The sequence below is a fragment of the Pollicipes pollicipes genome, unplaced genomic scaffold, assembly GCF_011947565.3.
Source record: "Pollicipes pollicipes isolate AB1234 unplaced genomic scaffold, Ppol_2.1 Scaffold_5724;HRSCAF=6776_pilon_pilon_pilon, whole genome shotgun sequence".
NCBI classification, from domain to species: domain Eukaryota; kingdom Metazoa; phylum Arthropoda; class Thecostraca; order Pollicipedomorpha; family Pollicipedidae; genus Pollicipes; species Pollicipes pollicipes.
In genome coordinates this window covers 34045335-34063462 of record NW_023596746.1, presented here as the reverse complement: position 1 = coordinate 34063462, position 18128 = coordinate 34045335, and the positions used below count along the sequence as shown (strand labels likewise).

The window sequence follows — 18128 nt, the reverse complement described above, 5'->3', positions numbered from 1 at the left end:
TTCAAAGGTTCGAGGGCTCAAGGTCTCAGAAAGGTTCAGCAAAATCTCAACTTAAAAGATGATTCACGTGAATCCAGGAAATGCTCTCACCACAGATACTGACAATAGAACATATAAAAGATAAATAAGCCAATCTCCCATTATCTCGCAAACAACGCTAAATGCTGCCAAATCTACACAGAATGCTAGGTAAGAGTATAACTAACCCAGATAATCAGCCACCAGGAGCAAAGCCTTAACCTCAAGAACGTGCATAACCTAAAAATGTTGTTTAAACCAGGTCTCATGATGCATATTTTACGTTCAGCCTGGTGCAAAGGTTTCGAACGTGCAGCCATTCTAAGATATTAAGGCCCACATTCACGCTACCTCTTGCTAAAATTCATGTTTTAAAGTTGGTGTTTGTTGCGCTATGCTTTATTGCTACGTGCTGGTCTACAGCGTGTTCTCCTAGCGGTTTGCATGCTCCCCGTAAGAGTTCGTCTTCAAAATGTTCATTATACCGGTCGCGAATTCTTCGCTCTGCTTCTCGGACATAAAATATCCCTGAGCAAAGGCTGCAGGACATCTTGAATGCTGCGTTGTTCCGCGTGCATTTCCCACTCAGTCCAGTCATGTGTGTGTGGCAAGTCCTACTCCCAGTTGGAAACACCAGGGTCTTTAGCGCTAATCGTACTAGTGTGGACTTTAATTTAGGACCGCTATTCCACGCTACCGTCAAGCCGTGTATACTGCTCGATCGCGGCGGCATTGACTTGTTTACACAGCTCGTCATCTATTAAACGGAGTTTCACATAGGCATAATTCATTTGCTCGGCTTTTTCTCAATTTCTACGAAGACACGTTGTAACGTTTAATTCAGAGCGTGCGGCACAAGTGGCAGCCCTCACACTGTGTTCTGGGTATCCATTCTTACGGAAAAGGAGGGGCATGTCAGTTAGACTACGCTTGCATGACTGTTGATCAGAGGACACCCGCAGCGGTCTCTGCATGCCCGTATCGTTAACGCATGGCATCTCAAGCCGTGTTGTTTGCCTCAAGTGACAGTGTCTATACAGATGGGAAGCACTTTCTGCCTTCGCGTGCATGTTTTGTCAAGTGTGACATTTGGCTTTTGCTTTTAAACTCTTTGTCATTCTTGTGGACAGCACAGCTCGAAATAATGTGTGCCGTCAGTATGTCGCTTCTTGACACTACCACGTAATTCAAGCAGTGCCACCTGGTCTATCGAAGGCCTTTTATAAAAGCTTTGAGCTCATAATGCCGAAAACCGGGAGCTGAAAGCCTTTTTTCTTAGGTCAAGTGTTACGCTTGCATCTATCACTGAAATACTTGCTACCACCTCACTAAACACGTGTGGAGCGCCTTCACAGATGCTCCGCCTGAAGACGATGTCATGCTGCAAGAGTTATTGCATAACAATCATGGTGTCTTACCGTTCACCTACTCGATTTCTTATTACAAAATTTGTGACTACCAAACGCTAAAATGCTTCTTGAATTGAGCGCGTGCATTTTTCTATGCAGCATTTCAGAGTTGTAATGGTGCTCCTGCCCGCATGTTACGGACCAGATGCTCACAAGGGCCTGAATAGCAGCCGGAAGTCACGATGATGGCGGTGTTTCACCTATGTCAAGCCACTTAACCTTTAAAACCTCAGCAGACACCCTTCTCGCACAGCGTCTCAGCGCACAACGTAGCAGGCTCGGGTGGCTTCGGCCGGCCAGCTGCACGAACAGCAGGCTCAAGCCGCATGACCTCGGTCCGCGCACCACACGCCCTCTCGCGACACCGCAGCACGGACAGTACGTCTCCAGCGGCGCGGATCATCGAGCCTTTTCAAACCGGCCGTGGCGGCCGCCGCCGCCGCTGCGCCCGGCCGTCCAATGCGGCATTAGTGTGCGCGGACAGAAATACCGCGGCGACCTGTGCGCCTCCTCGCTGAAAGGTCGGCAATCAATCGAACCTAACCAGCCGGAAGCGCGGCCGCAGCCCGACACCCGCCAAATCGAGGCGCGGCCTCCAGCGGTGGGGGCAGGGGGAGGGGCGGGGTCTGTCGAGAAGCCGACGAGCCGTCGGCTGCGCCGATATTACCGACTTATGCCGGAGCGGTCATGCTCCCAGCCGCAGCCGTCGGCAGGGCACGTGTTGGATACCATTCAATCAGATTATCCGGTCGAAAGTGTGACGCGGAGGCTGTCCGAGTGGAAGACCTCGCCCGGGATCAAAGGTCACCGGGCGGAGGCGGTCGCGTTCGTAGGGGAAAGAGCGCTGTGGAGGTGCGGATGCTAGAAGTGATGAGGCCTTAGGCACATCACAAAAAAGCGCATCAGCCAAACGCATTTATAAAGTAAATCCTTGCCATGCATCACCCGCATGTTAACGCAAAATTTTCGTGAACAGTGTATGGGCCATGACCCTCCCTGTTTGAGCTAAAGGAAGGGATAACTGCAGGTCAACGGTTTTTGAGCAGCGTTTTACATGTCATGTAGGAAAAGCTCATTACCAGGCAATAGCTAAGGCAAAAAATATACTCATTTAGACGATATCGGAACATCTCGCATGTGAGCCAATTCAATGTGAACCATTACCAGACGTCTGTTGGACCTTCGACCTGAGGAGTCTCACTTCACGACCTGTCCGGGCCAGCTGAGGCGTCTCACTTAACTACCTGTTTGGGTCAGCTGAGGAGGCTCACTTCATTACCTGTCCGGTCAGCTGAGGAGTCTCACTTTACTACCTGTTTGGGTCAGCTGAGGAGTTTCACTTCATTACCTGTCCGGTCAGCTGAGGAGTCTCACTTAACTACCTGTTTGGGTCAGCTGAGGAGTTTCACTTCATTGCCTGTCCGGTCAGCTGAGGAGTCTCACTTAAGTACCTGTTTGGGTCAGCTGAGGAGTTTCACTTCATTACCTGTCCGGTCAGCTGAGGACTCTCACTTAACTACCTGTTTGGGTCAGCTGAGGAGTTTCACTTCATTACCTGTCCGGTCAGCTGAGGAGTCGCACTTAACTACCTGTTTGGGTCAGCTGAGGAGTTTCACTTCATTACCTGTCCGGTCAACTGAGGAGTCGCACTTGACCACCTGTCAGGGTCAGTTGAAGAGTCCCACTTTAACACCTCTCTGGTCTTGTTGCTAAGATGCTGTCATTGAAGCTTGTGGTCACCTGTGTTTATAACTGTTAAGGCCTATTAGGTTGGAAAGAAGCTTCCATGACAGTCACCGGTAAGAAATGAGTTGTGGGTAGGCGCAACGTAAGGCAAAAAAAGTAATGCAGGTGGACCTGAGGGTATCGTGGTGAAGCAGAAGTTTTCCATAACTGCAGATATTCCACTAACCAGCCTTGGAGAAAACTTGTGTTGAGAGTGCCAAAAGTGGATGCTTGAGCCCTGTGTAGAAGACTACATGCTTGCAGAAAATGAATCGTTTAAATTCACATAACTACAATATCAGTGTTCCATTCTGCATTGTTGCAGATGTTTATAAGATTTCATTGTGGCGGACTTTCATCAAAGAACTGAAATTTGGAAAGCTTCTTGAAATGGTCAATTTACGATGTTTTTACTCATTGATATCTACTTGAAGGAGCACCAGGCGTGTAGCTTCATATTATTGGGTCGCCTCAGCCTTCTCAACTGCACGAAATAAAGTGGAAATAGGTAAAGCCATTTTACCTGCTGAGCCTCCCAAACTATTTCCAAAAAGTGTAACAAGGCGAGCAGACAAACACGAACAGTGAAAGAAGAAAGCGTCCCTAAGAAACACTTTGCTGAGCCTCGAAAACCAAAGCTGACAGAAGCCTCAGGTAACATTTTGGTCCCTGGTGCTTATTTTGGCATCAATCCAAATTAGAGATTGGGTCTTGCTGAATCGTTCCTTTATCCTGAGGTGTATCTTGGTTCTTGCTGGATCACTTCATGTTTCAGGCTGTATCTTGGTTTTTGCTGGATCTCTTGGCATAATGTTAGGCTGGATCTCGGTTCTTGTTGGATCTCGTGACATAATGCCAGACTGTATTTCGGTTCTTGCTGGTTTCCTTGGCTTGGTATCAGATTGGAACCCGGTTCTTCCTGGATCTCTTGACTTATTGCTGGGCTGGATCTTGGCTCTCACTGGATCAGTCAACTTAACATGAGGGTGGATCTTGGTTCCCGCTGGATTGCTGGCCTAATACCAGACTGGTTCCTGGGTTCTCCCTGGTTCCGGAACCAGGAACCGGTTTCCAGGAGGAAATCTTGGGGGCCAGGTACATGGCAGGGTGTACACTTTGCACGCGATGATAGGCATTCTTCCTGGGCAGCCGTTTGTGTGTCACCACGCTGCCGGTTAGCCAGCTGCATTCAGTTACATGCCACCAGGGGCTCATCCGAAGAAAAGAAGCGTTGTCCGCCGGCGACTGATTTACGTTATCGGACGATGACGCTCCCACGGTGGCGTATGTGAGTGAGTAAGTGTACGAGTGAGAGAGCGCGTGAGTTTGTGAGTCCCCTCCCCCCGATCGACCTCACGCGACCTGTCGGGCGCATGGCACGTGCCAGCTGAAGGGGAATCTTTGATTGAATCCAGGTGTCGCAGACTTGTCCACGGTCTCCACTGTTAGCTTCGCGTGACTGTTGTTTCAGTCCTGGGTGGACCTGGATTTAACTGCACTGTGAGGCGCTTGCGTCGCCTCTGACGGCCTCCAGCTGACATAATCTAGCCGTGTGATCCGCAGTCCGCCGTCAGTCTGTGTCTGCGCCAACCTTAGATCCAACCGGGCTCCCGTAGAAAATGGGAATTTCCCAGCTATGATCACACTGATCGAAGGTGAGGTCGAGTCCTGATAAACATGGGCAATGCGACACATCGTTCACATATGGCCTCAGTCAGGTTTGGTCTGACTGGCCAATCATGCCAATGCTGGCCAATCACCGACGTCGGTTGCGATTAAGGCTCTTATTACGGCTTCGCGCGAATGCGGGGCTGCTAACACGTTCGGCGTCTCAAACTCGACGCCTGATCGCCCGATGCTTCTGAGACGAATGACCACGCGAGTATCCTCCACTCAAATGCACTTGGGGAATACAGGCTATTTCATGGCGCACGCACCGCTGTAGGGCTTGGACTCGGCGCCGCACTCGCAGCAGTGGTCCAATGCAAACTAGGTATTTAGCTTTGAAGCGCAAGCCCCAAAGCCGATCTATAGACTGTGGACTTTACAGCTAAGAATGTCGGGTGAGGGCATCAGGGGTGACGCACGCGCTCCACAAGGAAGTTAAATCAATGTGCACCCAAGACTGAAACAGTCACGCGAGGCGAAAAGTCGAGAATGTGGACGATGCTGCGACATCTGGCTTAAGTTAAAGATGCCTTTCAGCTGACATGGGCCATGCGCCCGACAAGCCGCAACTGACGTCACTGGCTGCGTCCGTCACTGGCTTCATCCGCGGCTGGTGTGTTGGATGCCGATCAGGCACACGAGGACTATCAGCCTATACAGCATCCCAACGCACTCTTCCAAAAGCGCTTGGCGAACGCTAGTCTCCTCTAACAATCTCCTGAGTACCTAATCATGGCCTTTGTAAACCACGTCGCTAACTTGACACCTCATCACCAGACTACCCGGCCATCGCTGGGGATTAGCTGACCAGCCAGGCACCCGCCGGCCGTGTCCAAGTCCTGCCGTCCCTCCTTGGTGCTCTAAGCTCATAATCAGCAGGTAACCGATGTCTGAAGGTGTCCACAGGGGTTCTCGAGGGTCTGGGCTGGGACGCTGCCACCAGACGAGGCGCCCGGTCGGAGTTTCCTGGAGACAGCCGTAGCCTCAGATCACAGACTTCTCGCCATTCGACCCCGTCGGACGCCAGAAAACCTCCAGACGTTTGCAACGCAATAAATGATCACGCAACGCCTACAGCTTCAGCTCGATTCTGTAGCAGTGTGGAACCAACGGTGTTATTGTCTTGTGCGATTTGTGTGCTTCTGATTTTTAAACCATCTTACGATGGTGAAAAATTACCGTGCGCTCCACAGACTTCCATTATTTTTGAGCGGTGTTTTTCTTAAGTAAAATGGCGGCGGTGCTTATGAAGGCTGCTTTGCCTTCCCTGGTCGTTTGGCAACCTACTGATTCTTGTGCAGAAGAATCGAGCACAAGTCCAACCAATGCTATGAGCAGACTAACTATGAGTAAGTATCGACGGCGAGCAAAGACTCCCTTTGCATCGGCTATCGATTTCGTCGATGTGCATATCTGTGTGTTGCTTGTTATCAATCCGCCTGTAATTAAGTCCGACATCTTGGTTCCATTTTCGTTTTCACAAGGTGGGCTGCAAGAATGCATGGTCCGTGGTGCCACGGGTCTGGTTTTATCCGAAAGCACTGTTTTGACACCGAGTGTCCAAACGGTTCCCATATTCAACTCGGTGCTTTGAGGAAATTTGCCACTAGATTCCCTAAGCTAATCGCGCAATGACATATTTTGTGTGTAATGTGTGTTCTCAAACTTAATCGTCACAAAACACGCTGAAAAACATTCTGAGTACAAACACCTGAAATTACTCTTGGGCTGTTTTAACATCTTTGTGCGGGCGGCCTGCAACAAGTAAGGTCAGGCACAACGAATTTTGAATGTGTTGCGTGGATTGTCTCATCATCGCTGTTAATTTTTACGATTGTTTTTAAGTATTCTTAAGAAGAACACAGCTATATTATTGACATAATAAGCGATGCAATACACATGCCAAAATGGAACATTTTACCTCGCGTCGCATATGAATGAGCGAGAAAAGTCCGTTAGTATAGCTCAGTTGGTTATAATGCCTGACTTCCTATCCACCCATGCGTGGCGGGGTGAGTTCGAGTCGCTTTTGGTGCTCACTATTTGCTATTGACAGGTATGGCCTGCGGCCGATGGCAGCGGCCGAGATAAAGGTCAGGTGACTTTACAGGGCAGGAAGGACCGTGCCGAACAATGCGGCACGATAATCTTTCGCCACTGAATTCTGCCGTTGGCATGGAATTGCGCGATCGGGTGATACCGGTCAGGACTCACACTACAAGCACTGCTTAGCATGAGCTCTGATCTCGGAAATCCACCCATTCAAAAGGTTTGGACGAAAAAAATAAAGAAATAGTTATGATGCATGTCACGGAATGCGTTTCCCGAGGAAAATACTGAATATTTTCACAACTTATGCAAGCATGAACTGATGAAAAATAAAGTTGCTCTATCATAACCTCAATCTGAATTGGCCTCCCTGGCCAACCATGACTTGGCCAGGGAGGTACATCTTACTTTTTTCATTGTGGCATACAGCAGTCTACATAAACACGTTGCCAGTGCTGTCAGGAACGTACCCAATCTTCAGACACAGCCGGAGCGAATTAGCGTCAATTGTCATGCGCTGACGTCTGCTACTTTAGCAGAAATTTGCCCCGGTTTTCGGTCTCGATCCCACATTTTCCGTCTGATTTTCTTTTGCTATGCTTCAAACTACGCAGCAGAGTTTCCTTTGCAGGTAGTGGGGCTGCAGTGGCCGCACAATCATAACGGAGCCCCACACAACCGTACCGGGAGCATTTACCAGGAACTAGAGAAAGTCGATTTCGCCCCTCCCTCTACTGAATTAATCGATGCAATAGATATCAGGAATGAAATATTAATATATGAATGCCAATAGATATACAAGCTGGTGGTAAATAGACCTACAGCTTCCAGTTCTCCGTCGGACATGCGTAGCACCTGCATCACGGGTGAAGAGTCGATGCGTCCGGGGACCCCTAATCTGTTTTTATGTATCGCCGCAAATGCAACGTGAAGCTACACCAAAGTTGGTATTTGTCCGCAGCCTGCCATACATAGGAAACATCCACGGAAAAACACCGTGATATGAACAGACACGCGTTTGTTCACCGCACGATTTAGTGCATAACTGAGATGTGATATAAAATATCATACGTTACACAAAAGGTGCGTGGAATTATCTAGCAATGCACGGTGACATTCCAGCTCAAGTCTCCCTTTCGGGAACCTTCCCCGGGCTACTAATCCTTGCGTTTGTAAGTCACACCGCCGTTTTCGCACCTTGTCACCGGGGTACCCGGCCGTCAACGGGGATTAACGCACCAGCAATTAGCCCGCTGGGTGCGCCTGAGTCCCGACCACCCCTATGCAAAGCCACAAGGCACAGCTAGCAGGCGGACCGTGGTTGGAGGGGTCCTAAGGGGTTCCGGGGGTCAGTTGTGCTGTGACTGCCACCAAGACGCATCCAGGGAACGACAAGGTGAAGATATGAACGCGCTGGAAGAGATCGAATTCGACGTGGGCGAATTTTTCAAGGTAAGTTGTCGCGGTTTGTGACACCAATGAGGTGAATCTTGTGTCCGATACCTTAACATCGATCAGGTATCCCACACATGTAGGAGCAACTATGATCCATCATATGCCATCCCTCTTTCCGCTCGAGTAGAAGCGCGAGGTCACGAGCTAAGCCAATGGTCTTATCCAGTGGCATTTATTTCCGCCCGTCCATTTTTCCGCCCTTCGCACAGGCGTTTGATTAGTTCCTCCCCAGCATTGCTCACACATGAGACATGTTGTCATCACATAGTACCATCCGACATCCGTAATGTTCTATTATTGATTCTGAAAATAAGCTATTCAGAGATATCTGAAAATTGCATTTCCCAAACCGCACGCAAGAAATACATCAGAAAACGTGACCGCTGGGTCCAAATGCCTTACTGAACAGCAGCGAGTGTTAGACTGTTCGGTCTTCACTGAATAGTGTCAGGCGTTGTCGCCTCGATACTGTCATGCATGGCAAGAAGAAAGTGACACCGCATGATGCGAGTGAGATATCTGACAGCCGATGGATATCACGCCTAAAAACCATAGCGTGGCCAGCACAAACCGTAGCCAGTATTTTCTTACGCGGAAGAGGTCAGTACAGGAGGCAATGTTTCCCCGAGATGGCACCAATCGGCCGATCGGATCCGTTTTGCTCTGAAGCTTGCTAGCGGTGTTAGCTGATCCTCTGTTGTGCTGCCTAATGGCTACGGATAAAAATGATGCATTTATGCCTGAAAATGAAGGCAATAAATCATCAGGACCTTGTGGAAAAGTTTTGAGCCACTCGGGGTTTGAACGTATCACGCACCGAATGTTGACGTGGTGCGTTACCGATTTCGTTACCGAGAGTGCGGCGCGTCGCTCGAAAATCGGAAAAACCGCGACATACAGTGCATTCAAAATAGGACCCAGGTACGGCGAGTGACTGTCTCTGGGTTAACAGGACAAAAACAGGACCCCCACCAAATGGTGGTGGGGGTCCATTAAACCAACAAGCCTATCGTATCACTTTCAGTTTAATCATCCACCGGGTGAAAAGTGCCGAGCATCTTTCATAAGGCATTCACTCGCATGGATTGGCAGGAAAGGCGCGTTGTGAAGCAGTAGATCTACCGACACCTCCACGGAGGCCGTTCCCGTTACTGACATCTCCTCTTTTGAATATTGCGTCATTCGGCGAAAGTAAGATGCATTTTGGTTGACGAAATCGTTCGGATCTTTGGAAGGGGGAGAGACTTGAGTGCAGGCTTCTAGTTCCGCTGATGAATGTGTCGTCGTCTTTTCAGGAAATCAAGCGCTTCGGCAAGGCCGATATCCCGGCCGTGCCGCCTCCCGCACCTGAGCCCGCCCCGCTGGAGCGTCGGCCGAGCCCGCCTCGTGCAGCCGGGCTCGCCTCGTTGGAGCGTCAGCCGAGCCCGCCCCCTGCAGCCGGGTCAGCCCCGCTGGAGGACCGACTTGCGCACTCCAGTAAGTACTCGGGCAGGAAACTGCATCTCGCCAGCCGCTGCAGACATTGACTTTGCCACGGCCGAGGCGTGGAAAGAGGACATCAGGGTTTTAAAGACGCTCTTCAGCGCGCATTGCCACAAGCGTGATGTTCCGTCCATCGACCATTTTGCGGTGGTCGGCGGACGCGTTCCACCGTGTTTTCCTTGTGCGGTGGAATCTGTTGTTGCGGACCACATACGGTTCATCGGTCGCGTGTACATGTTTGAAATGCAGTAATATGCCATTAGTGTCCCGACTATTTCGCGTCATTGCTTGTCCTCAGTCTCCACCGCCCGAATTTGTCAGTAGCCTCTGTACTCAGTTGTAACAACAAGCATTAATCAGTAGCTGTTGACCTTTGACAAGTGCAAGGGCACGCTGGTGGCGTTAAAATCACTAAACGTTTTTGTTTGTTCTGAGTTTGAACAACACATCGGTAGTCTATGATTCATCGGTAGTCTATGACGCTGGCGCTTTGGCATGTGCCTTCCCGGACGCTTGCAGCTGGCACGCGTGTTGTCTGTGCACGAAATCAAGGGACGGGGTTAAAAAGAACAGCATCAGGGCAAAATTTGGGCAAAAACGTAGGTTACGGTTTGAATGGAAAGCGTCCTAAAGTCTTCACAGCGGACGCTGATTCCTTTTGTTTTCCTGTTTCGCTTCAATTAAAGCAATTACTAACTCTCGTTTTATATCCCAACAGTAAAAAAGCAGAGCCAGAGTCTGTAACTGGGCGATGAATGCCAACGGAATCCCTTGCACAGGTTTTCTCGTTTCGATGGACAAGGAGTTGGTATATGGTTGTCAGCCACAATTATCTCACTTTTGAGGGGACGCTCATGAATCACGCTACGCTGTTTTGCCATTTACAACTGTGGTTCTCTAGCTACGCACTGTTTACGCTGGCCAGAAGAACCCCTCCATTGTTTAAGCTGTCTTAAGCACATCGTCCCGAAAGGTAACGCCCATTTTCCGGTAGCTGAGCAGACCTCCCAAAATCGGGTAACATAACTAGGAACAAACTCATGACAAGAACACAGCGGTATCCGTATCTATAAGGTGGTATAACATTTATTTCAGTTTTTAGCATGATTTGCAACCACGTATGGGAGCAATGTTACACTGCCCTCTTCCCTGCTCGCGCTTCGGTTGCGCTTCCTCAAAAACCCTTCCATGCGTAACATAATTTGTGACGGACCTTAACGCGTGCTGTCACTTTCCCAGGCCACGTCATCGTCACCAACTCTACCATCGTCGCCGTAACGATTGCGGGCGCAATTACCGTGCGCTCACACGCGTTTTGTTCTTCGACAGGTTCGGCAGAAGGCGACGCCCACGCTGGAACGTCGCCAACATGGCGGCAGCCCCTACCCCCGATGAGCTACCGGGGACTCAAGCGAGCAATGAGCCGGATCAAAATCCGCCTGCGGAAGCCGCATTTGCGCCTGTTGCATCGCACCCTCCTTCGCGAGTCATATAAGGTGGCCGCCAAACTTAAGGTAGGTACCATGTCATAGTGTTGTCATCATGTCCGCAGGGATAGTGTTCCAAGTTCTCTTTTTTGCGGGGGGAGGGGCTGATCATGCAACGGTGACGGTTAAACAATTTTAGTACATCGCTTACGCACATGACGAATATAATGTACATCTCGCCGTGACAGGAGGCCTCATCGGCTTGTGCACGTCAAATTAAGTCCACATAAAATTGAGGTGTGTTTCGACCAGTGGTTTACCGTCGTTTGTATTTCTCGCGCTTTTGTTTCACTTCGATTACCCCGAAATGTTTGTCGTCCGTTTACGTTGCTAACACTCTTTATCATATCGTTTGTGGAAAACGCTATTTGTCTTCGGCTGTTGGTTTTTGTTCACAGGATCTACAGTATTGGCTGACATGAAATGTCTTCTGTTTCAGATGGAGATGGAGCTAGAAGAAGACATCACATGGAGTGATTTTCTGTGAACATGTCCTTGGATGTTCGTCTCTCTCCCTCCCTCCCTCTCCCTCTCTCCCTCTCTCTCTCTCTCTCTCTTTCTCTCTCTCTCTCTCTCTCTCTCCCTATCTTTCTCTCTCTCGTATGTGAATATTTCGTAAACACCTGTATGTACAACTGTAAATAAATGCACATATCTCCCTTTGAATGTCTGTGGTGAGACGACGAACGGCGAGCGAATAAGGTGGATGCGGTGACAGGTGGCGATTACGAGCGAAAACCAATGGCGAAGCCACGGAACTTTATCAGCTAGTCGTGAAAGCGAGGCATCGTCAGACCGACATATTTTGTTTTACTTGCAAACGTCCTTCTGCACCAACCCAGGCAAACATTTGGAACTAGCCACGATGAAATAATGGCGACAAAAACCAGCCAGCCAGCCATGTTCAAAAATGAATGATTGCGTGGCAATGCCCTATATCACGCTATATTGTTTTGGAAGGAGAAAGAGCGGATGAAAGAGGGTTTAAAGGTAAATAAAAGAGCGGAGAATATACAAGAGAAGAAGCACATTTACAACGAACGCTGGGCAATGCGCTTCGGAGACCTAAAAATAAAACATAGTGAGTATGATTCAGGTAGCATGTCTATTATAAGGTATGCCACGTCCGCATTTTAGAGACAGCCACATGGCTGCGCCAGAATCCACGGCCGTAGAACTGATAAGATGAAAAAGAAATCAAATACTGGGAGAAGCAAAGCTTGCAAAGCTCAGTATGTTGTTGTTGTTTTTTGCCAGTATTTCATTGCTTGGCCAAAGGCTGGTGCCGCTCGTGTGGGTCGGTCAGCTGATTATCGTTGACAGCATGGAGAACCATTGGCTACGTCTACATTGTCTACGCCAACGTCAACGTCTACGTCCACGTTAACTACGCCGTCTAAGTGTGAGCTCTGCGAGCATTGATTTCCTGATATCGGACTTAATTTCATGCAATATTACGATATCCCTATCTCTCACATCTCACACTTGATTGGCATGGACATAGATAGCATTGACAAGCGTAAGGACACGGAGCGCAACCCGGTCTGGTGCCCAGTAGCCTGGGATGGCAGCGACTTGAGACGGGCGCCGTTTCGCGGAGGAGAAAACGACAATTTTAGTGGCAAACAGGGGCGATGTGTGCAGTCGGTCACGCGTATTGAGCTCAAGCCGTGGGTCCGCCGGTTCCACGACTTTGACAAATACCTACACAGGCACACGCATGGTTTCGCGATGGGGCGGGAGCAGGGTTAAAAAAAGCACACCGAAGCCGATTTTAGCTCGCCGCTGGAGCGCCCCATCTTGGTGTGGCTTAAAACACCATTGCATACTCACAGCCTTGTTTCCTCAACGTACCTAAGTGGAAGTTTCAACTGCCATTATTTAGTTGCGAACATATTAACACGTACCGTAAACTTGGTGAGAGGGTACACCTGACCAGATGCTGCTATGTGCGCACGCCCCCGGGTATCTGTGCCCGATCTCGAAAGGGAAAATACTGCTCTAGACAGCACAAATCTTTGTTTAGTAAATCTGCTCCTCAATGCAATCATAGTTTGATTACGCCCTGGTACCTTGCACGCCATTGGTTGAGAGCCAGTTGACGGCCATTTTATCTGGAAATCGCGCGCCAGATATGAACGCCTGGACAATTACATTCGTTTGGCCTTGATCGCCGCGTGGATAAAGGAATGGCAGATTTTGAATGGTGTCATGATGACGTCATGAATGCCAAGGTGACTTTGAAATACTCCACCCGACATACCGTCTCCAGCTGTTGCGGGCGTTTAGCTCAGAAACTAGCGGGGCTTAGGACTTACGAGGGGCAAGATTGTGAACAGCACCAAAAGGTCTTCATGTTGGCCATTTCAGTTCAAAACCTCATCTATATGTGGAACACTTCATTTAATGTCAAGCAACAGACCTGGAAACACAGAGAAATCGGTAACGCCAAGGACAACCAAGAAGAGGAGAGTACGTTCTTTGAGACTACCATGATGAAAAGTGCAAGTTAGGGACGGGGTCTAACACAACCGAGAAGAGAGCATGCATACTGTACAGGCGAGGGCCGGGAGGCTATCTAGAGAGCGGGAAGAGAGCGCGAAGCCTAGAGAGTACGCCGAGAGCGCTCTCTCGCGAGAGCTCTCTCTCTCTCCTCTCAGAGCCTCTCTTAGAGGAGGAGAGATAGCCTCTCTCTCTCTCTCTCTTCTTCTCTTCTCTTCTCTCTCTCTCTCTCTCTCTCTCTCTCTCTCTCTCTCTCTGACCAATATCTACCCATAAACTTCACGCTTTGCCTAATGCTTCGATCATAGTTATGAAAACGCAACCCATTCTAAACTCATCGATTACGTGCACCAAGATGGTCAAGCCTTGTCGAGCTCAGTCACTTGCAGATATGCGCGCGAACGGGGGGCGTCAGCGGGCGTCTGCCTGCTGAAAGCATAGAAGACGAGTGTCCTAATGTATTGATGCGGTCCGTTTGTATGAGTCCCGACTGTGACGCGTCCGATGTACTTACATCTGGTTATCATCCACATGACGCTCACTCAAGTGACCACCTCGCTCGTCCAACGCCACCACTGCGCGTTATTGGTATACGAGCATCGTGTATCTGCATTGTATACCAGACCACCTATTTGCGCGATGCGGGATTTGTTCTTTCCAAAAACAAAAAACAAAATTATTTTTAGCTATGGTAACACAGTTGAATGCAATGCTCAGCAATGGTTCAATGAAGCCAATTCAGTATTCACCCGAATCAATAACTCAGGCTGATACAGGAGTAATGTCATACATTGTACTGGGTGCATCGCGCGCTTAATACTTTCATACCTTCTGTAATATCAACCCTGAAAACACCCTAGATCTTTCTTTGGGGGGGGGGGGCGTACTGTAACTTGACCCAGTCCTGGAAGCCACTTGTGCCTGCGCTATAAGGCCCTGCGATTTCACTATCAGCCAACTTCGTCAGCCGTTCTGAAACTGGTGATATCAGATAACCGTTTTTACTTTAACAAGGTACCTCTCTGAAATGCGCTGAGTATGGCTGCTATGCTTAGCTTGCTGGAAAGAAAACCGATGCTGAGTTGCCCTTCTTTGTTCCTTATGTAAGCTTTAAAGACTGGGCTTCCTAATATCGCATGCAGCTGGAGGTTGCAGCCATTGCCATTTGCGCTGCCATGCAGTGCCATTTTACGTCCGCAAGTCCGTCCATACAGACGGATTGCTCTCTGTTTAACTGATTCTCTCCGTTTTAATAACAAATTGCCATTTTTTGCTCTTCCACCGGGTCATATTTTGCTGGCAATCATGTCCCTAAAATCTCGGTTCATTGTTATCAAACAGCACAAACGTGAACAAATTCACTGGTCTCATTCAGTTCGCTGCTTTTATTCAATCTAATTAATCCAACTAAGGAACTTGTCTGACGCGAAAGTTATGGTGTTTTCAGAAACTTAGAAACGATATAAATGTCTCGTTTTAAACAATGCTGGTGGTTCTGATTGGTTGGCTGGGGCAGCCAACCAATTTAATTCCATCTTTGTAGAAGTGATGCATTTGGGTAAAAGTAACACGCATATATCTTAGCTCTGTTTTAGTGCAACGCGCCGCAGCTGGCTTGCTTTACGCGTACAACTCGGTCGCAATGATGTGTGTTTCAATTCTTGAATACCTCGACGCATCACCAAATTAGCATTTCACAACAGCACGTTTTGGCGTGCGGTAGTCAGTGGTATCTCAGTCCCATGATTGCACGTGTTCCTTCGCCCAAAGCGGCTCCACTCGGTCCGAGGTCGTGCGCTCAGGAGGCAATTTTTTCCGCATGTTCATGATCCTGGCTGTCCTATGAGGAGAGCAGCGTTGAACTTGCCACGCCTGATGCTGCGCCTGATCTGGCTATCGATGGCTGACAAAACTTCAACGGGGTCAGAGCTGTAAAATAGTTTGTGGTAGAACGTTAGTGACATGCCGCACACGAGCATTAACACATACTTATACGAATGCGTTGGTGTGTGTCCGTAGTCATTCCCGCCCCGCTTTCTTTCTTTACTTCGTTGAAGCTGCATGAACGCCACGGCGGTACGACATCACATAAGCTCACCCCAAACAAAAGCTTTTGTGTCGGCACAACTTTAAAGGTGCGTTGACTGGGGCTGATATTTGTTTCAGGATGTAAACCTTAATGTTTCAGGATGTAAACCCTAAACCCTCACCTTAAATTGTGGTCGCAAATCATGGCTGCAACCCCCTGCGTAAAGCATGCACAATGTCCGTACACATGCCGAGGCGGACGTCCTGATATTGGCAATACGGCAATTCCGAAATATTTCCCGCCTCTGTTCTGGAATGCAATCCGCTCCTCCCAGCAATATCAGCAGTCACTTGAAATTAGCCGCACGTCTGGGGAGCGCACGTACTAAAGCCTGCTGGCCCAACGCGACATATTGAAAAGGCAAGGAATTACGCTGCGACCGACACCGACAGGAAATAACGCACATCACAATTATTGATAATATTGGCTATTGCATGTGATGCATTTTTTAAGCAGAGAGATCTTCTTGTTGTGGAGTTGTCCACCATAGGACCCACGATATGGCCAGCATTTTGCAGAAATATTGGGGCGTAAGCAGCAGACGGCTTCTTCGATATGAAAACTTGAGAGAGCCAAAACATTTTATATTTTAATTGGGAAAATAAAGACCTATGGAACATGCGTTCTTACTTTTTAACCAATTCTTTCTCATTTTCGTTTTCATAAATCTCTAGGTTAACATTTCATGGATCAAAATGAATTTTCAGGGATAAGATTTTACCGCCCGCGTAAAACTGTTATTGCTTGAGCGCTGGCACAACCAACATATCGTCCAGTTCCGAGTCGAAGGCAGAATTTTGCGGCCAAAAGCTTAATGTGCCGCGATGCTCGCCACTGTCCGCTTCCGCTCCCAGACGTTACATGGCTATTAGTGAGGTCGTTACCACCGACCACAGGTCATTCTAGTCAGGGACACCTAACGAGCGCCTAAACCCGACTAGAACCCGCCCTGCCGCGGCTGGTTGAATCAGGCGTCAGGCGCTCTGGCCAACTGAGCCATCAGGACAGACATTGGAGACAAGCAAGCGCCCTGTTCAGGGGTAAAGGTTATTATGAAGTGGAGGTGGCTCCAGCCCCTCCCTGCCCTCCCCCCTCCCCCCCATAATTGAAACGACAGTACGTCAAATCTTGTTAAAACCCTTCTTCCTATTTGGAGGGTAGGTCTAACCTTCTCCCTGCTCAGCCCCACCCCCGAACTTATTTTGAGGAACTACGCCTCCGGCACTGTGCTCAATTTGCGTCCACTGGAATAAGTTTCGTTCTGGCTGACGGGGCATAGAGATTATTCCGACTTTACCTCCAAGCGGCACAGCACAGTTTTGGCTGACCGTGATTACGACTCGAGAGTATATTACTCAATTTCGAAATACATCCTACCTCATAGTCATCACGGCTAAGCCCTAGCCCTCATTCGCCGGTTTTTTTATAACGCTGGCTGATAGAGGTCAATGCAAGCCCATGGCCTGTCTAGAATATCCAAAAAGAGCATAGCAGAAAACACCAGTAAATTAGTCGCAACGAGATCCCATGATTGGTACTATTTTTTCTGTTGTTAGGTCAATAATTGACCTTCTCATGCCTGATCAAAGGTCAAATTTTCAACAACAAAAATCACACTATTTTTGTTCTACACTATCACAAATATGAGATCATGCCTTGTGGCGACACCAAACTTAAACAGGCGTGTTTCTGGGTGAATTCTGAGCACAATGGTGTATGTTTTTTATGTTTGAAGCTCATGCTTATGATATATGGTTCCGTTAATGTAACAATGTCCCTTTGGATCGCCTCACAGCTTTTCTCAAAACCATCGCTGCGCCACAAACAGAAAAGCTAAGGATACGTTTTTGGTGTCAAATCACGCGCAATGCATGCCCCATAGACGACTAAAAATTTGGCACGATTGCATAACATGCCGGAGAAATATTCTCAAAAATCCTTAGGAGGTTCGCATCGACCACGTATCAGGGCGGGGGTTAAAGGAGTATCCCACATTTTTGTGCTTTCCACTTATTGTTACATCAGACGCGTATAACTTGATCAGCAATGCCAGTTTACTCGAAATCCCTCTGAAAAGCTCAGAATTTGAATTGAAGCTGCCGACCCTGCGGGAGAAATCTCACTTCACTCCCTGCTTACCACTATGAAAGTATTATGTTTATTTTGCCTTGCTTTTCAACCGAGTGTGTTCTGCTATGTCTGCAGTACAATAATGTGTTAAAATGTGTGAGTAATAAATGCTGC

The 18128-nt window shown here is 48.6% G+C and overlaps 1 protein-coding gene across 1 annotated transcript in view; it reads left to right on the top strand.

The window, feature by feature from the left end:
- Positions 1–8273: 8273 nt before the first annotated feature.
- The window catches only part of LOC119102973 (inverted formin-2-like), a 19754-nt gene continuing 9899 nt past the window's right edge, over positions 8274–18128 (top strand). The window contains exons 1-2 of the mRNA XM_037226423.1: positions 8274–8321; positions 9620–9765. Coding sequence (XP_037082318.1) covers positions 8274–8321; positions 9620–9765 — 194 coding nt within the window. The remainder of the gene's footprint in view (positions 8322–9619; positions 9766–18128) is intronic.